At 35.3% G+C, this 17,321-nt stretch overlaps 1 protein-coding gene across 1 annotated transcript in view; it reads left to right on the top strand.

Annotated features, from left to right (window-relative positions):
* Positions 1–17,321, top strand: part of LOC150096951 (eukaryotic translation initiation factor 2-alpha kinase 1-like) — a 271,576-nt gene that overhangs the window by 70,012 nt on the left and 184,243 nt on the right. The window contains exon 4 of the mRNA XM_090408100.1: positions 12,899–12,989. Coding sequence (XP_090264226.1) covers positions 12,899–12,989 — 91 coding nt within the window. The remainder of the gene's footprint in view (positions 1–12,898; positions 12,990–17,321) is intronic.

Below are 17,321 nucleotides of genomic sequence, written 5' to 3'. Positions count from 1 at the left end.
CTCATTTTCTATACTCATACCACTCACTTCCCCATTCATAACCACCTCTTCAATCTCTCCTGTCTTACTCTCCCACTCTTCCACATCACTGCCCACTCGATCTGATTCATTCCCTCTATTCACTTCTCTACCTTCCAGCAGCAGTCTCTCCAAGCGACTCGCACCATAACCACTCAAATGCAGTCCATCACTCCCATACAGCTCACTTCGTCCCTCAAACTCATTCCACACATTAATAAACTGTACTCCCATCTCCTCACACATTTCAGCCAGCATATTCATAATCCTTGCTCTCCGCCTCATTTCACCACAGTCATACCTAGGCAGTACGCTAACTACTCTTCCTGTCACACTATTCTCTTTTATGCTTTTAAGCAGCGTCCTGATATCCATTCTGACATGCTCTTTGCACACCTCTCCCTAGTCATTTGTACCTATTAATACTATTAACTCTTTTGCTCGCTCCTGCCTCTTATCCAATGCCTCAATCATTCTACTCATTTTAGCTCCTGGAAAACATGCCTTGTGCATTTTATCCTCCTGCACACCTTTAATAATGGAGTCGCCATACAACGCCAGTCGCTCATCTTTCGTTAACTCTTTCATGCCATCATTATTTATTTTAATAGTTTTTACCCGAAATTTCTTAATTTAATTTCATTTCTTGCTTCATCCAATCCATTTCAACTTCCGAATCTCGCGATGCATTCTCTCTATCATTCAATCTTTCCAACTCTCGACCCCCTCTTCTCACTTTCACTCTCATTCATCCTTTGTTTTCATACTTTTGGTCCAACATGCATCCAACTTTCGCTATCATTCTTCCCATTGTCACACTCATTCATCTTTCTTTCTTTCTGTACTTTCAGTCCAACATGTGTCGAACTTTTGCTATCATCCATTCTTTCGATTTTTTTTACTTTGGATTTCTAGTCACGGCATTTCTAGTTTCATTTGTTCTCTCAACTTTGTTTCCTTCTGCCACTCTCACCTCACGTTCGTCCCTTTTAACATCCATTACGGTTTTCAAATCTCTCTTTTTCTTTTTTTACTGATTTTTTAACATTTTTTCGTCCCTCTTTCTCACCATCCTTCTCTTTCAAACGTGCACTCATTTTCCCTGCAACAATTTCGCTTCTAACACTTTCTGTCATCAATTTCATATTTGCATTCATCAATTCCTCGTTCAGGTCACACTTCGCACACACACCCTCCTTCCATCTTCACCAAATATCCATAAATCATTTATGTAATCGAAAGAATACATATAACAGACCTCACACTTAACGAAAAGACTAAAATCTAAATTAAAGTTATGGAATGACAATGCTGCCACTATTTTTTGCAGGTTACTAAGTCTAATAATAACGATTTCATAATTAAGTTTTGGCAAAAAAATCCCCCACACTAATAAAACCGGTAGCACACAACGTTTACAGCCTCTCTTACTCAAACAGTTACGCATATATATTTAATTATTGCTAGAAAACTTGTCCCAATCAGGAGCTCTTCTTATACATGTCACTGCGCTTGACTCACGAGCACCCTCTCCCTGTTTCTGTCATGTCCCTGCTCTGCTTGCACCTCCAGGTCTATAGTAGCAACCAACAATATATTTTATGTTGGGAGAAGGCTATTATTAGCTATCACTAATAATTCTCCTTCTCCCTATTTCTTCTGTCTTCTCTGAAAATACAATATCCGTTACATTCTCTCCCTGTTTTAAGGATACTTGTGACATGACATAAAGACTGAATAATGTAATCACGTAAACACAAGAAAGATATTTAATTAACCAAATATTTCGGTCTGGAAATAGCAGACCATCTTTAGTGGCACTACAAGAACAGTTTTAAAAAATAAATACAAGGTGGAATTCTAACAATAGATCATTTAAAAATAGAACAAGCCACGTGATGTTATATCACTAAGTATTAAAGGGAATATTTTTAAGCAGAGACATGATTGAAATAAAGATGTGTGGACAGACTTATGTGTTCGTCGAACATGTTGTTTATTATTTTAACGGTATAATAGAACACAGAAACTAAGTAAATAATTAATTTATTAACTTGATGCTGATATTTCGCTGGTGTTATAACCAGCATCTTCAGAGCACAAAAACACTGTTTGTCACAATACGCGAGACTAAAACAACATGGTGTACTTAAACAAAATTGTAGCAGCAACACAAAGACTAGAGTCCTGATTTTGGTGCCCTCTATCTGAAAAAAAAAAAAAAAAAAAGCTATCATATATTACTAGAGTCCTAGAAAAGTGCTAGTTTTTTCTTAATATGACTGTCTCCCAGATCTTCGGCAAGTGAATACAGCCATATTTGTTGAGATTTAGAGTGTGTTTTAGGGCTTCTGTCGCCTCTAAGAACAATCTCTCTGATTTATACGGGTTTCTGTGTAGTACTTTTGTGTTTTTCCAGTTGATCCTGTGTGCAGGGGTATCCAGTGCATGGTCTGCTAGGCCCGACTTCCCATAATGATAATTCCGGACGTATCTTTTATGTTCGCTGATGCGGATGTTCACAGTTCTTCCTGTTTGACCGTAGTAGGCTTGATTGCATGAGCAGGGTACTTGGTAGACTCCTGGATGTGATAAAGGAGGAATGCTATCCTTGGGTGAGCGGATGAGGGTGGCTAATTTGTATTATACTGTCCACAATTATTTATTTATACTGTCCACAATTGGGCGTAGGGGTGTGCCTTGTTTGTGAATTTTTGGTGCTCCATAGATCCTCGGTGTTTTAAACTCAAACCCTTCCATGTTAAAACACCGAGGATCTATGGAGCACCAAAAATTCACAAACAAGGCACACCCCTACGCCCAGTTGTGGAGAGTATAAATAGTCCCACATACAAACTGGCTAGACATTTAGCTAAGCTACTAGCCACTCTCACAAACAATTCTCCCTCCTTTGTCAAAAATTCAGCACACCTAAAAAGCATCTTACAACACCTTACTCTAAAAAGCTCAGACTTAATAGTAAGCTTTGACATCACTTCACTATTCACAAATGTACCACTAATAGAAACCCTCAATCTACTGAAGTCACACTTCCCCCCCTGATATATTTGAACTATTCAAATTCACAATACATGCAGGATATTTCACATGGAAAGGGAAAATATACAAACAAATTGATGGGACAGCCATGGCCCCCCCCCCAGCCAACTTTTACATAGAACACCTGGAAAAACAAGCAATCAATACAGCCACTCTCAAACCAACATTTTGGCTACGCTATGTTGATGATGTGCTTGCTATTTGGCCACATGGCCCTGAGACATTGAAAACATTCTTAGCACATTTAAATAGCCAACATCCACAAATCCACTTTACTATGGAACTAGAAACCAACAACTGTCTGCCCTTCCTGGATACACTCATCACACGTCTCCCAGATGGTTCCTTATCATTTTCAGTTTTTAGAAAACCCACACATACAGGCAGATACTTACACAAACAATCACACCATCATCCTTCTCAACAATATGGCATATTAAAAATGCTAACCCATAGAGCGAGAGCAATCTGTTCCAATGACAAGGCTCTGACTGCTGAACTGACTCACTTACGCCATGCCTTCTTGGCCAACGGCTACAATCCACATAAAATAAACAAAATACTAAACACTCCTAAGAAACCCCTCCCACCATCCACCACAACCACAACAAAACAGTCACCATCCCGTACGTTAAAGGCACATCCGAAAAGATCTCAAGAATTCTCAATAAACATAAACTACGCACTACATTCAGACCATGTAGCAAATTAGCCACCCTCATCTGCTCACCCAAGGATAGCATTCCTCCTTTATCACATCCAGGAGTCTACCAAGTACCCTGCTCATGCAATCAAGCTTACTACGGTCAAACAGGAAGAACTGTGAACATCCGCATCAGCGAATATAAAAGATACGTCCGGAATTATCATTATGGGAAGTCGGGCCTAGCAGACCATGCACTGGATACCCCTGCACACAGGATCAACTGGAAAAACACAAAAGTACTACACAGAAACCCGTATAAATCAGAGAGATTGTTCTTAGAGGCAACAGAAGCCCTAAAACACACTCCAAATCTCAACAAATATGGCTGTATTGACTTGCCGAAGATCTGGGAGACAGTCATATTAAGAAAAAACTAGCACTTTTCTAGGACTCTAGTAATATATGATAGCTTTTTTTTTTTTTTTTTCAGATAGAGGGCGCCAAAATCAGGACTCTAGTCTTTGTGTTGCTGCTACAATTTTGTTTAAGTACACCATGTTGTTTTAGTCTCGCGTATTGTGACAAACATTGTTTTTGTGCTCTGAAGATGCTGGTTATAACACCAGCGAAATATCAGCATCAAGTTAATAAATTAATTATTTACTTAGTTTCTGTGTTCTATTATACCGTTAAAATAATAAACAACATGAAATAAAGATATTAATTAATAATATTAAATAAAATTAATATGAATTAATGAGTTATCCTGATTAGACTTTCCCAGATTTTTGATATAGATATACAGTCATTCCGATTCAGGTTAGGACGATGGAGTAAGGCCTCTACGCTTTCTTTGAATAAATGTTCAAATTTATAACGGGATCTATGTAAGAGGCAAGTTTTTGACCATAGGATGTTGTGGTTAGTTTCAATCCCGTGCTGAGCCAATCGGCTTGTTCTGTTTTTAAATGATCTATTGTTAGTATTCACACCTATATATTTTTTAAAACTGTTCTTGTAGTGCCACTGAAGATGGTCTGCTATTTCCAGACCGAAATATTTGGTTAATTAAATATCTTTCTCGTGTTTGCGTGATTATATTATTCTCTCCCTGTGACTACATCATTCTCTGACAACCAGGTCTTGCTGATGCCGATTTTTTGGCCAAGTCGAGCTGATCAATGTTAAAAACTCCTCTCCTTCATTTCTGATACTTCAGGCATCATGCATTTCAACATCTCTTTGGGCCCAAGTTATCCTTATATACTGTATTTGCTCGAATATAACTTGCCTTCATGTATATCTCACACCCCTGATTTTACTTCACGAAAAACGAAATTAAAAAGTTTTTCATATACCTCACACGAAAAAAGTTTAAAACTTTAAGAAATAGATAGTGAATGTTGTTATGCAGTTTCAGATATTTTGGAATTCAGTTGAAAAGAATCAGCATTTCAACTCGTTGTTGTTGAGTTGGGCAATCTTTTGTTAATACCGCACCAATCATATGCACGTCTTCATAGCTGCGCTATTTCTACCAGCCTACTATTGCTATCCATTTCATGCTCAGCTTTCACTTCTCATTAGTCATTCACTAATTCTTATTTTTAGCAACAATTAGCATTGTCACTAAAGATTCAAATATATTGCATGATGAAGGTGAGTGGCCAAACGTGTACATAATGTTGATAGAAATTTAAATGCAATATATTCATTCATTTTATAAATAATGTGAACTTACAATTTATATTGAATACTGAGGATTTAATTATAAACATCAGTTTAGTTTTTTTCCTGAAAAACTGGTTTCTGAAAATCCCTGCATATATCTTGCACCACAATTTTTTAACTTTAATTTTTGAAGAAAAAGTGCGAGTTATATTCGAGTAAATATGGTAATGTCATTATCTGCTCAGTCAAATTTGAGGCAGCAGACTTCCAATCTTGACATTTATTACTCTTCAATTTTGCTTTTTCCTACAACTCTTTCATATCCCCTCTCATTGCATATTTCTCACCTTTTCAAATAATTTCTGCCTGCCAAAATAATTAAAGGAAGATGGATAGCAGTGTCAAACTCTTCAAGGAGCAGATATAGATTCGATCATAGTTCAGTGATTGCAAACATCAAGTTGAAATTAAAAAGAAAATACAATCCCCATCATCAGAAACAAAGGGATACAGCAAGAATAAGTGAAGCAGAAATAGGAAGAAGGTTCAGAACAGTGTTAGAAGAGAAACTTAAAAATGTGGACAAAGAAAAAAATTCGAATCTAAGAGTGAAAGGAATAATGAAGGCAAAACAGACCACAGTTAAAAATGAAAAAGTCAAAGTATTGATGAATAAACATGAAATTGTACAACAGTGGACAAGATACTGTAGTGACTTATAATTACATAATTATTACTTGACACCTCCAGAGAGTCCAAAGACTCATCGAGGGAGGGCACCTGCTCTACAACTGTCTTCATCACTCAATATACCAACCACAACGAACCGCCACCAACAGTATCTACTGCTCACCACGACTACTAGTATTTTCACAGACAATTACAAATATCCATGCCCGTGCCGGGATTCAAACCCGCAGCCTTTTGGCTGGAGAGCAGATACGCTAACCACTTGGCCAGCCAGGCCGGCAACAGAAACTGCAATTATTTGGACACATCTGCAGAATGAGTGAGGACTGGAAGATGATAAAGACATTCATGTTTGGTATGAAGAAAAACTAGATTTAGATAGTGTTGGGAAACTGATTGAAGAATTGAAGCAGATATCACCACAAGGTAATGAGTATGATATGGACATTTTAAGACAGGTAGAAAAAGCAATAGGACTGCTAAAACACAACAAGAGTCCTGGTAATGATAACATCACTGGAAAATTGATTAAATATGGTGGCAAAAGTATGGTTATAGAAATGCACCAACTATGTAATATGGTATTGAAAGAAGAGAAAATGCCAGAGGAGTGGGTGAAATCGATATCAGTGACATTATACAAAAAAGGAAATAAGCTAGAATGTAAAAATTATAGAACAACAGCTTTGACTAGTCACCTTGATAAAGTGGTGGTGATGATATTGACAGAAAGATTGAGAACATAATTGGAAGCATACCTTATAGATGAGCAAGCAAGATTTAGGAAGGATAGAACTATAAATCAACAGATTTTGACAATGTGTTTAATAGCAGAGAAAGCTAGGAGAAAAAAACAAAAACATGTACTGTCGATTCCATTTAATTGGGGCAGCCGCTTTTTTGGGCCAAATCTCAAAGGACAGAAACCAAACCAACGTATTAATACATAATTTAAATGCTTAATTGGGACAACTTTTCGCTTAATTGTGACAGTTGCTGAAAGGGAATTTAGTGATTTTTGATATATTTATGTATTTTTCGAAAAAATCAAGTAAAATTGCTTTGCTGGATAAAATTAAAAACCAGCCATTAAATACAAGCCATCGTAGACTTGCTGATATAACTGGTGTACAAAAATCTAACATAATAAATCTAACATAATTGGGACAGTTGCTGAAAAGGAATTTAGTGATTTTTGATATATTTATGTATTTTTCGAAAATACGGCAACACTAGCGTGATGCGAATCAGTTATCTTTCGTCGTGTGCCTGGCAAGTACGCGTCTGCTTAATAATCTACCTTTACTGTATACTGTACCTAGCGATATCGATTTATTGTGTCAATTTTATTTAAAATTTTTAAATCTTTGCTAAGATGCCAAGAAATAATTTTACACTTTCAAGTAAAATTGCTTTGCTGGATAAAATTAAAAGCCAGCCATTAAATACAAGCCATCGTAGACTTGCTGATATAACTGGTGTACAAAAATCTAACATAGCGCGTCTCCTACAACAAGAAAATTAACTGCGTGAGGAGTGGACATTACAGAAAGAAATTCCAGGAACATCCAAAAGAAAGCGTGATGGAAAGGATCCAGAAGTCGAAGCATTAGATCAATGGTTTTTTTCTATAGTTAGCAGGCGAGGCGTGAATATCAGCGGCCCAATGTTGAAGGCGAAGTCAGAGGAGATCGCTAAAAAGCTGGACCACAACAATTTTAGAGCAACTGCTGGTTGGTTGTCTCGATGGAAAGTGAGACACAATATCAAATTTAAAAAAGCGCACGGCGAAAAGGGCAGTGCTGACAATGTAAGCGCTGAACAATGGCAAAATACTAAAATCCTTACTTTTTTAGAGAATTTCTGTTCAGATGATATTTACAACGCTGATGAAACCGGCCTCTATTATCGTGCTATGCCAGACGACTTCCTGTGTTATAAGCACATTGCACTGTCAGGGTATAAATGGGCAATGGACCGTATTACTTTGTTATGCTGTGCAAATATGTCGGATACGGACAAACAAAAACTATTAATCGTAGGAAAAATGCTAAGCCTCTGCTTTAAGGGGTTAAGAATAGAGAGTTTACCAGTAGAGTACCATACCAATAGTAATGTGTGGATGACTTCTGATATTTTTCGGAATTGGCTTACAAGTTGGGATATTGTTGGATTCTGAATAAGGAGAAAATTGAATTATTAATATTCCTTACAGAATCCAACTTAATCCACCATACCAAAGACTATGCTTGTAAAAATTATTTGATATTAATTCCATGATTGTAAATTATTATTCATGTAATTGCCTTGAGTTTATTAATTAATCTAAAATATGTGTTAGCAATGATAGGACCTTGTATTGAAATATTATTCTGTTTATTTTGATTATTCCTAATTTAATATTATGAGGAATTGTATATGTAAGTTTAATATTCCTTATGTGAATTATAATATTTTAATTTTTTTATTTATCACTACCAGTATGTAAAGGTATAATGTTATGCAATGTTTCTGTTTTTATTTTATTTTGTTTGTTACTATGGAGATGGGCTAGAAATAGCTAGCACGTGCTTGGATCGTGAGATATTGTATTGAACTGAGAGAAGGAATTGACATAAGCAAGAGCTGAGAAACAATTTGGCGGGAAAAAAGAAGGGAGGTATATAAGCTGAGAGCAGAGAAAACCGAAGCTCTTATCTTTTTCAGGTCCGACCATTCAGGACACGAGCATTGAATATAGCACAGACAGACGAGGAGAATACTTAGAAACAGAAAAGTGAATGCAAAGGATTGCTGTGTCTAGAACTTTAGTGCTCTAATTGAGCTATTTAAGGACTGGGAAAGTATTAGGCAACTGAGAATAATTCTAGAAGTTAAAGAATTACTGCGTGTTCCATTAGTTTCATGGAACTTTAACAGAGAGCTGAATTGGTCGAATAGTGTTAAAGAAGGAATGAGCATTTTCCTTTATCCAAGTACGTCTATACACGTGAAGTGCGAACATTAATAGTTCAGTTATTATTGAGAAGATTTATTCTAAATAGTGTTGCCATAGTGTGCTAAGTAATTATAGTTATAAAGTGTGCCCATAGTGAAATTGATGAGCAAAGGATTTATCCGGTAAGAACTGTCCAATTTTATGTTACTTCAATGCAGAGATATATGTGTAATTCCTCCTGTTATTCCCCACATTAACTATAAAGTTTTTTGCTGAATTCAGCTGGAGTATGAAGCATGAAAGTGTATACACATGAAGCAGTTGTTGCCACCATTAATGTATTGAAACTTTACTGACTATGTGATAATAGTAAAATTTGTTACCAAGAGATTTTGTGATATTGAACTCTATTAAAAGTTATTTTAATATTGTGAAAGCTATAACTCTGATAGCAGAATGCCCATAGACTGAAACTGTAAGATGCTGTGACCAGTTATGCTAAGACATTTATATTATCTTGTTCTTAGAATTGAGTTTATATGTATAATACATAACCCTCAATTAAACGTTTTGTTTTGATGATTTAAAAATTGTGTTTGCCTGAATTTCATTTACTGCACCGTTCATGAAATTATCGGACCTAGCGGGAGCTTCAAACATAAGAGATAAACTCAGTCTACGTAAGAAATAATATTGATATAAAAATAGTTGAAGGTTGGTTTCACTACAGTTCATTAGACTAATCTAGATATAGAGTGGCACAGTCTAAAAATATAAATTTATCTATATTAAAATTAGTAATCAACCAGCAACTATTTACTTGTTTAAGAACTAAGTTAAAACAAGATGGCGGATCAAATACAAGGAAGTACAATCCAACAACGTAGAATTACAACGTAAGCAGAGGAAAATTTTGTTGCTTCTCGATAATTGTGCTGCACACCCTCATTTAGATAATCTAAAAAATATAAGGCTGGAATTTCTTCCTCCTAATACAACATCCTTAGTGCAACCAATGGACATGGGGATAATAAAAAATTTAAAGACGTTGTATTGAGGAAAATTGGTTAATTACATACTGGAATCCATTGATGAAAACCTATTAACAAGTTCATCAACAGCCAGAGAGATCAGTGCAAAAATTTCCATTTTGCAAGCAATACAGTTTATCTCTGACAGTTGGCGAGCTATAAAAAGCAGCACAATACAAAACTGCTTTGCTGTTTGCGGTTTAAAACCTTTGGAGGTTCTTGAAATTTTTAGTAGTGATGAAAATAAAGACATACTGCAAGCTCCTATCATGAATAATGAAGAATTTTCAACAATAGATGACAATTTACCATGTTACGGTGAAAATGAAAACTTTGACGATGCAATTGTTGAAGTCATTAAATCCAAACATCAAAAATTTGACAAAGAATGCGATGAGGAGGATGATGACCCACCTGTGCTTGTAACTAATCGTGAGGCCAAAAAATTTATAGTCGGGTTACAGCGTTATTTTATGCAGGAAGGTAATGAAGGAAGCCCTACATCTGCACTGAATATCTGTTCTGATTTTGTAGAACTGCAAAATTTCAAAAGTAAAAGACAGACTACACTTTATGCATTTTTGCAGAATTAAAATTTGAAATTGTAAAAGTTATCATGTATGCATTATTTTTCTGTACAATTTATAGTACAAATATTTTCTGTATTTTGGTTTAATAAACCTTAATGGTTTATTTTAGTTTAAAATAGGTACCTAATTATTATTATTTTTACCTACTTATTCATTTACCTGCATATTACATATTTTATTTTAGAATTTATTATTAGTTCGTTTAATTGGGCCAAAATGAATTAGTCCCAATGTGTCCCATTTAAGCAGAATCAACTCTACTTGCTTTGTTGATTTTCAGAAGGCATTTGATAGTATCAACCACAAAGTGACATTAATGCTAGAATCCTATGGAATTGATAGAAAACTAATTGCTATATTAAAAGATGTGTATAAAAATGCAGTTGCAGCAGTTAGAATAGGTGATGATTTGGGGAAATGATTAAGAACAAGCAGAGGGACCCAATATCACCAAGCATTTTCATCGCACATTTAGAAAGAATAATGGATAAAATCAAGGAAGATGCAAAAGGAATATCAGTACATGGGATGAGAATTCTGAGATTTACAGATGACATTGTTATTATTGAAGACGAAAGAAAACTACAAAAAACATTGAATCTGTTAAATGAGGAAGGGAAGAGATTTGGACTTGTTATGAACTTGGAAAGACAATGGTATTTGGTGAGAAGAACATGAAACAAAAGATACAAGTGGATGGAATTGATATAGATATTGTAGAACAATTCACAGGGAAGTAAAATGACATATGATTTGTACTGTAAAAAAAAAAAAAAAATATCAGGATTGCAAAGGGAAGAACAAATCTGAAGACCATGGATAACGTCTGGAAAAGTAAAGTGATCAGCCTGCAAACAAAACTGAGAGTACTGGAAACCTGCATCTTCAGTGGTGGATCTGAAACATGGGTAATAAATAAGGAATCAAGAAAAAGAATTTTGGCATTTGAAAGAACTTGTTACAGGAAGATTCTAAGAATTGGATGGGTACAGAAAATCACAAATGAAGAGCTCTATCAGAAGATACAACCAAAGGAGAATCTAATGCAGAAGATTATACAATGGAAACTGCAATTATTTGGACACATCTGGAATGAGTGAGGACTGGAAGATGATAAAGACATTCATGTTTGGTATTATGGATGGTGTAAACAGAAGAGGTAGACCATACAGAGAATGGATAGATGACATAAAGGACTGGTGTGGAATGGGTTTACAGAAACTGCAACACTGTGCACTGGACAAAAAAAAAGATGGAAGAAGATAGTGAAGGAGGCATTGGGCACCAATGGGCAGTGAGCCCATGGTTCGTGATGATGATGAAAATAATTAACTCATTCACTTCTTTCTTCTGGAAGCTTCACTAACATCCTTTAATTTTGCACCTGGGAAACATGCTTTCATCACTTTCTCATTAAGTATACCTCTTATCATCGAATCCCCATACAATACTTTTCTCATGGTTTCTTGCACTTTTATGCTTTTCCCATTTTCTCTCTCTCTCTCTCTTCTCCTGTACCACATACCAATCATTTCTCCAGTCATTCAAGTTCACATTTTGTCTTTTGAAGGAGTTGGCATATGCTTGCTTTCATTCGCTTCATTCAAACTCTCATATTTCTTGCATTATCATTTACTGCTTCTGCTACATTCTCCATAACACTTTCACAGTCTCACCTTATATCCTTAATATAAACCCTTGGCAGGACAGCTGTCCATCAAAGTATCTCTTGTTCATTCACTATGCCACAGGTTGACAGATGTTAATGTGCTCATAGTACTGATGTGCAATAAGTTTACATTCTTTTATAGATGCCATTTATTTACCTATTATTCACCTGTTTAAAAAAAAGGTGGGGGGGATGTCCACATTTGTATTGTGGAAGCCATGGCCTACCTTGAAAAGCAGAGAGTCTATCTTCGGCCAGTCAAATCAACATAAAAGCATTTGTCCTGTGGAAACTTTGAATAAAATCTACATTCACTAGTGTTGTCTTGTAAGGAATAGTAGTGAATCTAGGTATTATTTTGTCTTTATGTTAAAGCTCACCAATATGTTGGGAATTTTTAGTTTTAATATTTCATATTATAAAACTGTGATACCTGGTTGGATTTGTTTGATAGTATATAGCTTAAAAAATCTACTTTGTAGAACTGTGTATTTATTGTAGAGCTAAGTTTTCATTTTCAGAAGTTTAATGCATCTTTTTGATTATTATTATTATCTGCTAACATTCTTTTCAATTTTGGAACAGACTGTAAGAGAAGCTGAAACATTTGCCCTCCTCAACCATTGGAATGTAGTTGGGTACAAAAGTTCCTGGATTGAACCAGATCAAAACACAGGTAGTAGTTGTATTTTTTATTTACAATTTATTGTGTTTGTTTATTTTATATTTGAACTTCATCTTTAATTTTCAGATTTTTTTTATAGTATACCATCTTTATAATTTCTGAATAATTATTAAATTTTTATAAGAAAAATAAGGTGTGAAAGATGATGAAATGATTTGAAATTGAGCATCAGGGAGAAAATAAAAAAAAAGGAGGTTGGTAATTGTTATGTCTGAAAAGGAGCTTGTTGGCAAGCTTGATGAGATTATTATATTAGATTAATACTGTAGGATCTAATATTGCATCATTTCCTATCAGTTTTTAAGTTGATTACTAAAGTAATTTATTTCAACCAAACTGAAATACCTTAGTATATTTCAATAACAAATTCAAGTACTATATTTTATGAAATCTATCCAGTCAGAGTGATTCTATTATATTCATACAAATGGATGGAAAAAGGAAAAAAAAACATTATTTAGAACTTATATAAACAAAGTAGATATTAGATCCAGCATTATTTCAAAGCAAAATGTAGAAACTACGAAAGTTTCATAAGATAAGTTGACCAGAGAGCTTATGGAAATACACTATTTAGAATTATTTAGAACTATTTTTAAAGTATCCTACTTTAGAGGTGTTCCTAAAAATTGTAACCTATACTTTTTCAAATCCCATTTTTGAATTAACTAATTTATTCTTTTTAATTTTTCATCTTCTGTACTAAAATTTGTTATAGATGTGGCTGCCTTTTATGTATGGAATCACAGTAAAGAAAAGTAATGTTAATGTATTATATTCTCATTCCTTAACATTATGCCTAACCCCATCCACCCCTAAAAAAAAAAGTCATTATAGAATGGCAAGAGCACCAGAACTCCTTTATTGGCATTATTTTTCTATCTTAAGCATCAGATCAGAGAAAGAAGAGAGCAGCTATAGTGTATAGTATTCAACACTAGACATGAAGCAATACTAAACACGAAAACAAACTTCTTGAATGGGAGTATATTTCAAGTAGAGTAATGTGGAGCAAATTTTAAAATGGGAAACTGAACAAGGGAATCATGCCTTTGGTTCCATAGAAGATTCTAGTAGGGAAGAAGTTAAAGAATTATAAGAGCTATTAGAGAAGATAAATAACTGACAAAGGAAAAACTGGTTCTTTTTTTAGACCTAAACATCAGAACAGGAAATAAATGCAGAGGTAGAGAAAAATGTAAGAGAAAGAAAAGCCCTGTGTAAAATCAGCTAAACAAAATTCATGAGAAGACACAGAAAATAAATATCAGGAAGGTGGCAGGCTATTGAAAAAGCTTAGAAATGGAGGAAAGAGTACTGTAAAAGGAATCAGTGGAGAAAAAGGGCAGGGCTATTAATAATATTTGGCAAGTGCTGTTGATTTTTTACTCAGGAAACAGATTAGTCATTACTGACTAGGTGTGCCAACATAAAAATGTACATTTCAGATTTAGCTAGTGACAGGAGTTTTGAAATATTAAGGTTCACACTACTGATGTTCAGCAGGATGAAAACGAATATCTCAGTGAAAAGAAAAATGTTTGTTCTGAAGTTAGTTATGTTAAGAATTCAAATGAAATAAGCCATTTGTTTCTTGAAATCAAGAATCAAACTTCATAGGCTGAGCAGAATCTTAAGGAAATGTTTATTTCAGCCAGAAAAGCATATAGTCAAGTTGTTTTGTAAAGATATCAAATTAAGAACTTCATGGTGGAGTAATGTCAGAGTAGCCTGAGAAAGGAAGAAATGATAAAATCAACATCTGCTCTTAGAAGACATAGAGAAATACACTACTCGGAAAGAATTCGATGGACACCATAGTGTGAGGAACAAACAGCCATTGCCCACCCTAATAAGATGTAGGACCTCCTTTTGCTGCAATGACTGCAGCAATCCTATGGGATATACTTTCCACAAGTGTACAATAGCGATCACTGGAAATTTTGAACCATTCTTCCTGTAAGCATGTAATGCGATCCTAGACTATTGTGGAGGCAGATGTCCCTTGACCTCACCGGACACTCCATTTCATCTGACAGATTTTCAATAGGGTTGAGATCAGGGCTCTCTAGAGGCCAGTGAAGTGAGGTGACATTCATGTCCACAAATCACGCAGTTACAGCAGCAGTCTTATAACATGGTGCATTGTCCAGAATGTTCAAATACCTCTTGGAGTTCAATGTTTGCGGCACCACAGAGGTCCAAGGCCAAACCAGGAAAAACAGGACCATTCTATCACACCGCCACCTCTCAATTTCATAGTTGAGGTTACACACTCTAGTAAGAGATGTTCACTGGGCATCTGCCACACACATATTCATCCATATGCTCAGTAGAGGGTGTAGCGTGATTCGTTGCTCCATAATACTGCTACTACCTGCCACTGTCCACACTCTTTGCACCACTGAAGATGACGCTGCATGTTGGTTTTGGTAATGTTGAGGCTTGCATATTGCAATCCTACCATTGAAACCCATGTTGTGAGCCTTGGTTCAGAATGCTTTTGTGCAGATTCATGTTCCAGTTGATGTCTGGAACTCTGCATTCAACTTGTCAGCTAATAATTGGCAATTTTTATATATTATCCTTTGTAGCACCCTATGATCAGGTTCAGTAAGTGTGGTAGGTCGTCCACTGGTGGTAGCACTTGCAATTGACTCCCTATGCTTTCATCTCAGTGTGGTATCACCGACTGTTGATCTAGGATGGCCCAATTTGTCAACAGTTTGCCGAACAGTAGGCCTGCAATATAGCATCCTTTCACAATGCCTCTTCAAACTTTGTCAGTTCCCTTCTTGCAGCCATTTCACCAGGACACATTTGCACTGACTTTGGAGCATTGTATTCCTCCTGTTTATATAGGCTACAAACGTGACTTGTTACATGACATGATGCACCTTGTCTGTTGGGTGTCTATTGACTTCTTTCCAAGCAGTGTATGTATGAAAGCTAAGTACATCTTAAAAAATGTCATCTGGAAAATGTAAATTTTGCTTTTAATGGGAATGGGCATATTCAGAAAAATGAAATGGTACCTCACAACAGCTTATATATTTATGATGTAATAACTTTATTACCTAATAAATCGAGTACTGCATCCACCTATAAGTTGCACTGTTAACATTTAAAAAAACAAGTAAGCATCTAAAAGCTGCACCTGTTGATACTTATAAAGAATGCTAATGTTCTAATTTGTTGTAAGAATATTAGTATGAAATGAGTATTGCACTTGCTTTTCATGAGAAAGTATATTATTCATTGAGCAATCAATCAGCAAAAACTTAGATTGCCATCATTTTACAGTATTATATCTCCTCAAGAAAAACATGAAACAGGTGATGTGAAGAGGAAACCAAGAAGGCAGAAGCTGTTTATAGAAAAGCAGGATTGCCACTTGTTATTATATTCAAATGAATTAAAACATCAAAATGTTGGAGCAAGAATCTCAGCAAGGTAATTCTAAATTGATGAAATGCCATTCATTTTCTCTGTTGATGAGTTGAAGTTCAACATACATGGCTCAGATGGAATTCAGTACATCATAGACCTCACAAGGCTTTTAATTGTTTGAAGAATGAAGTCGAATTTCTTTCTAAATGGTTAACGGTTCTATTTTCAGTAACTGGATTTGTCAGCTGTACTTGTAAAGAACACTCAAAACTGATGACTGTATTGACATTCTGAAAAGAAGGTTATTGATACATAACTGATTAGTTTGTTCACTAGATTTCGATTTGAAAACAATATTTCTGGATAACTTTTTTTTTTTTTTTTTTTACATGTAAAGCTAAAAAGTGAAGTGCTGGTAATAATTCAATTTGTTGTTCTAAAGTTATATTAGAGGATTTTATTAAAATCCATTGTTATTTCATACTAAATTGTTGGATTTTAAACTTAAAAAATACTTAAAATTGACTAGAGAGCTTTTGAGAATATGACCTTTGGCATTGGAGTTACTCTAGCAATGCCTAACTAATATATAATAATTAACTGATACTGTTAAGATGCAGATGGGAAGTGAGAGAGATGATTGTTTTAGCAGACACAAACTCTGTCCAGGAGCCCATATTATTATTGCTATATGACACCTCCAGGGAGTCCAAAGACTCATCGAGGGAGGGCACCTACTCTACAACTCTCCGCTCCACCACTCAATCCACCAACTACAGCAAACCATATCATCTACACCAGTGGTTCTTAACCTGGGGTTGTGAGAAAGCATTTCGAAGGGTGTGAGAGAAGTATCTAAATTTTGACCCAGATTCGATGGACGACCGTTATTTAATAAAAGACGATCTTATTGAAATACGAGCCAATGCACGT

Source organism: Typopeltis vanoorti, chromosome 18 (assembly GCF_054136105.1).
Source record: "Typopeltis vanoorti isolate ZY-2024b chromosome 18, IOZ_Tvanoo_1.0, whole genome shotgun sequence".
Lineage (NCBI taxonomy): Eukaryota > Metazoa > Arthropoda > Arachnida > Uropygi > Thelyphonidae > Typopeltis > Typopeltis vanoorti.
Note: the sequence above shows the minus strand (reverse complement) of the source record. Positions and strands in the feature narration are given on the sequence as shown.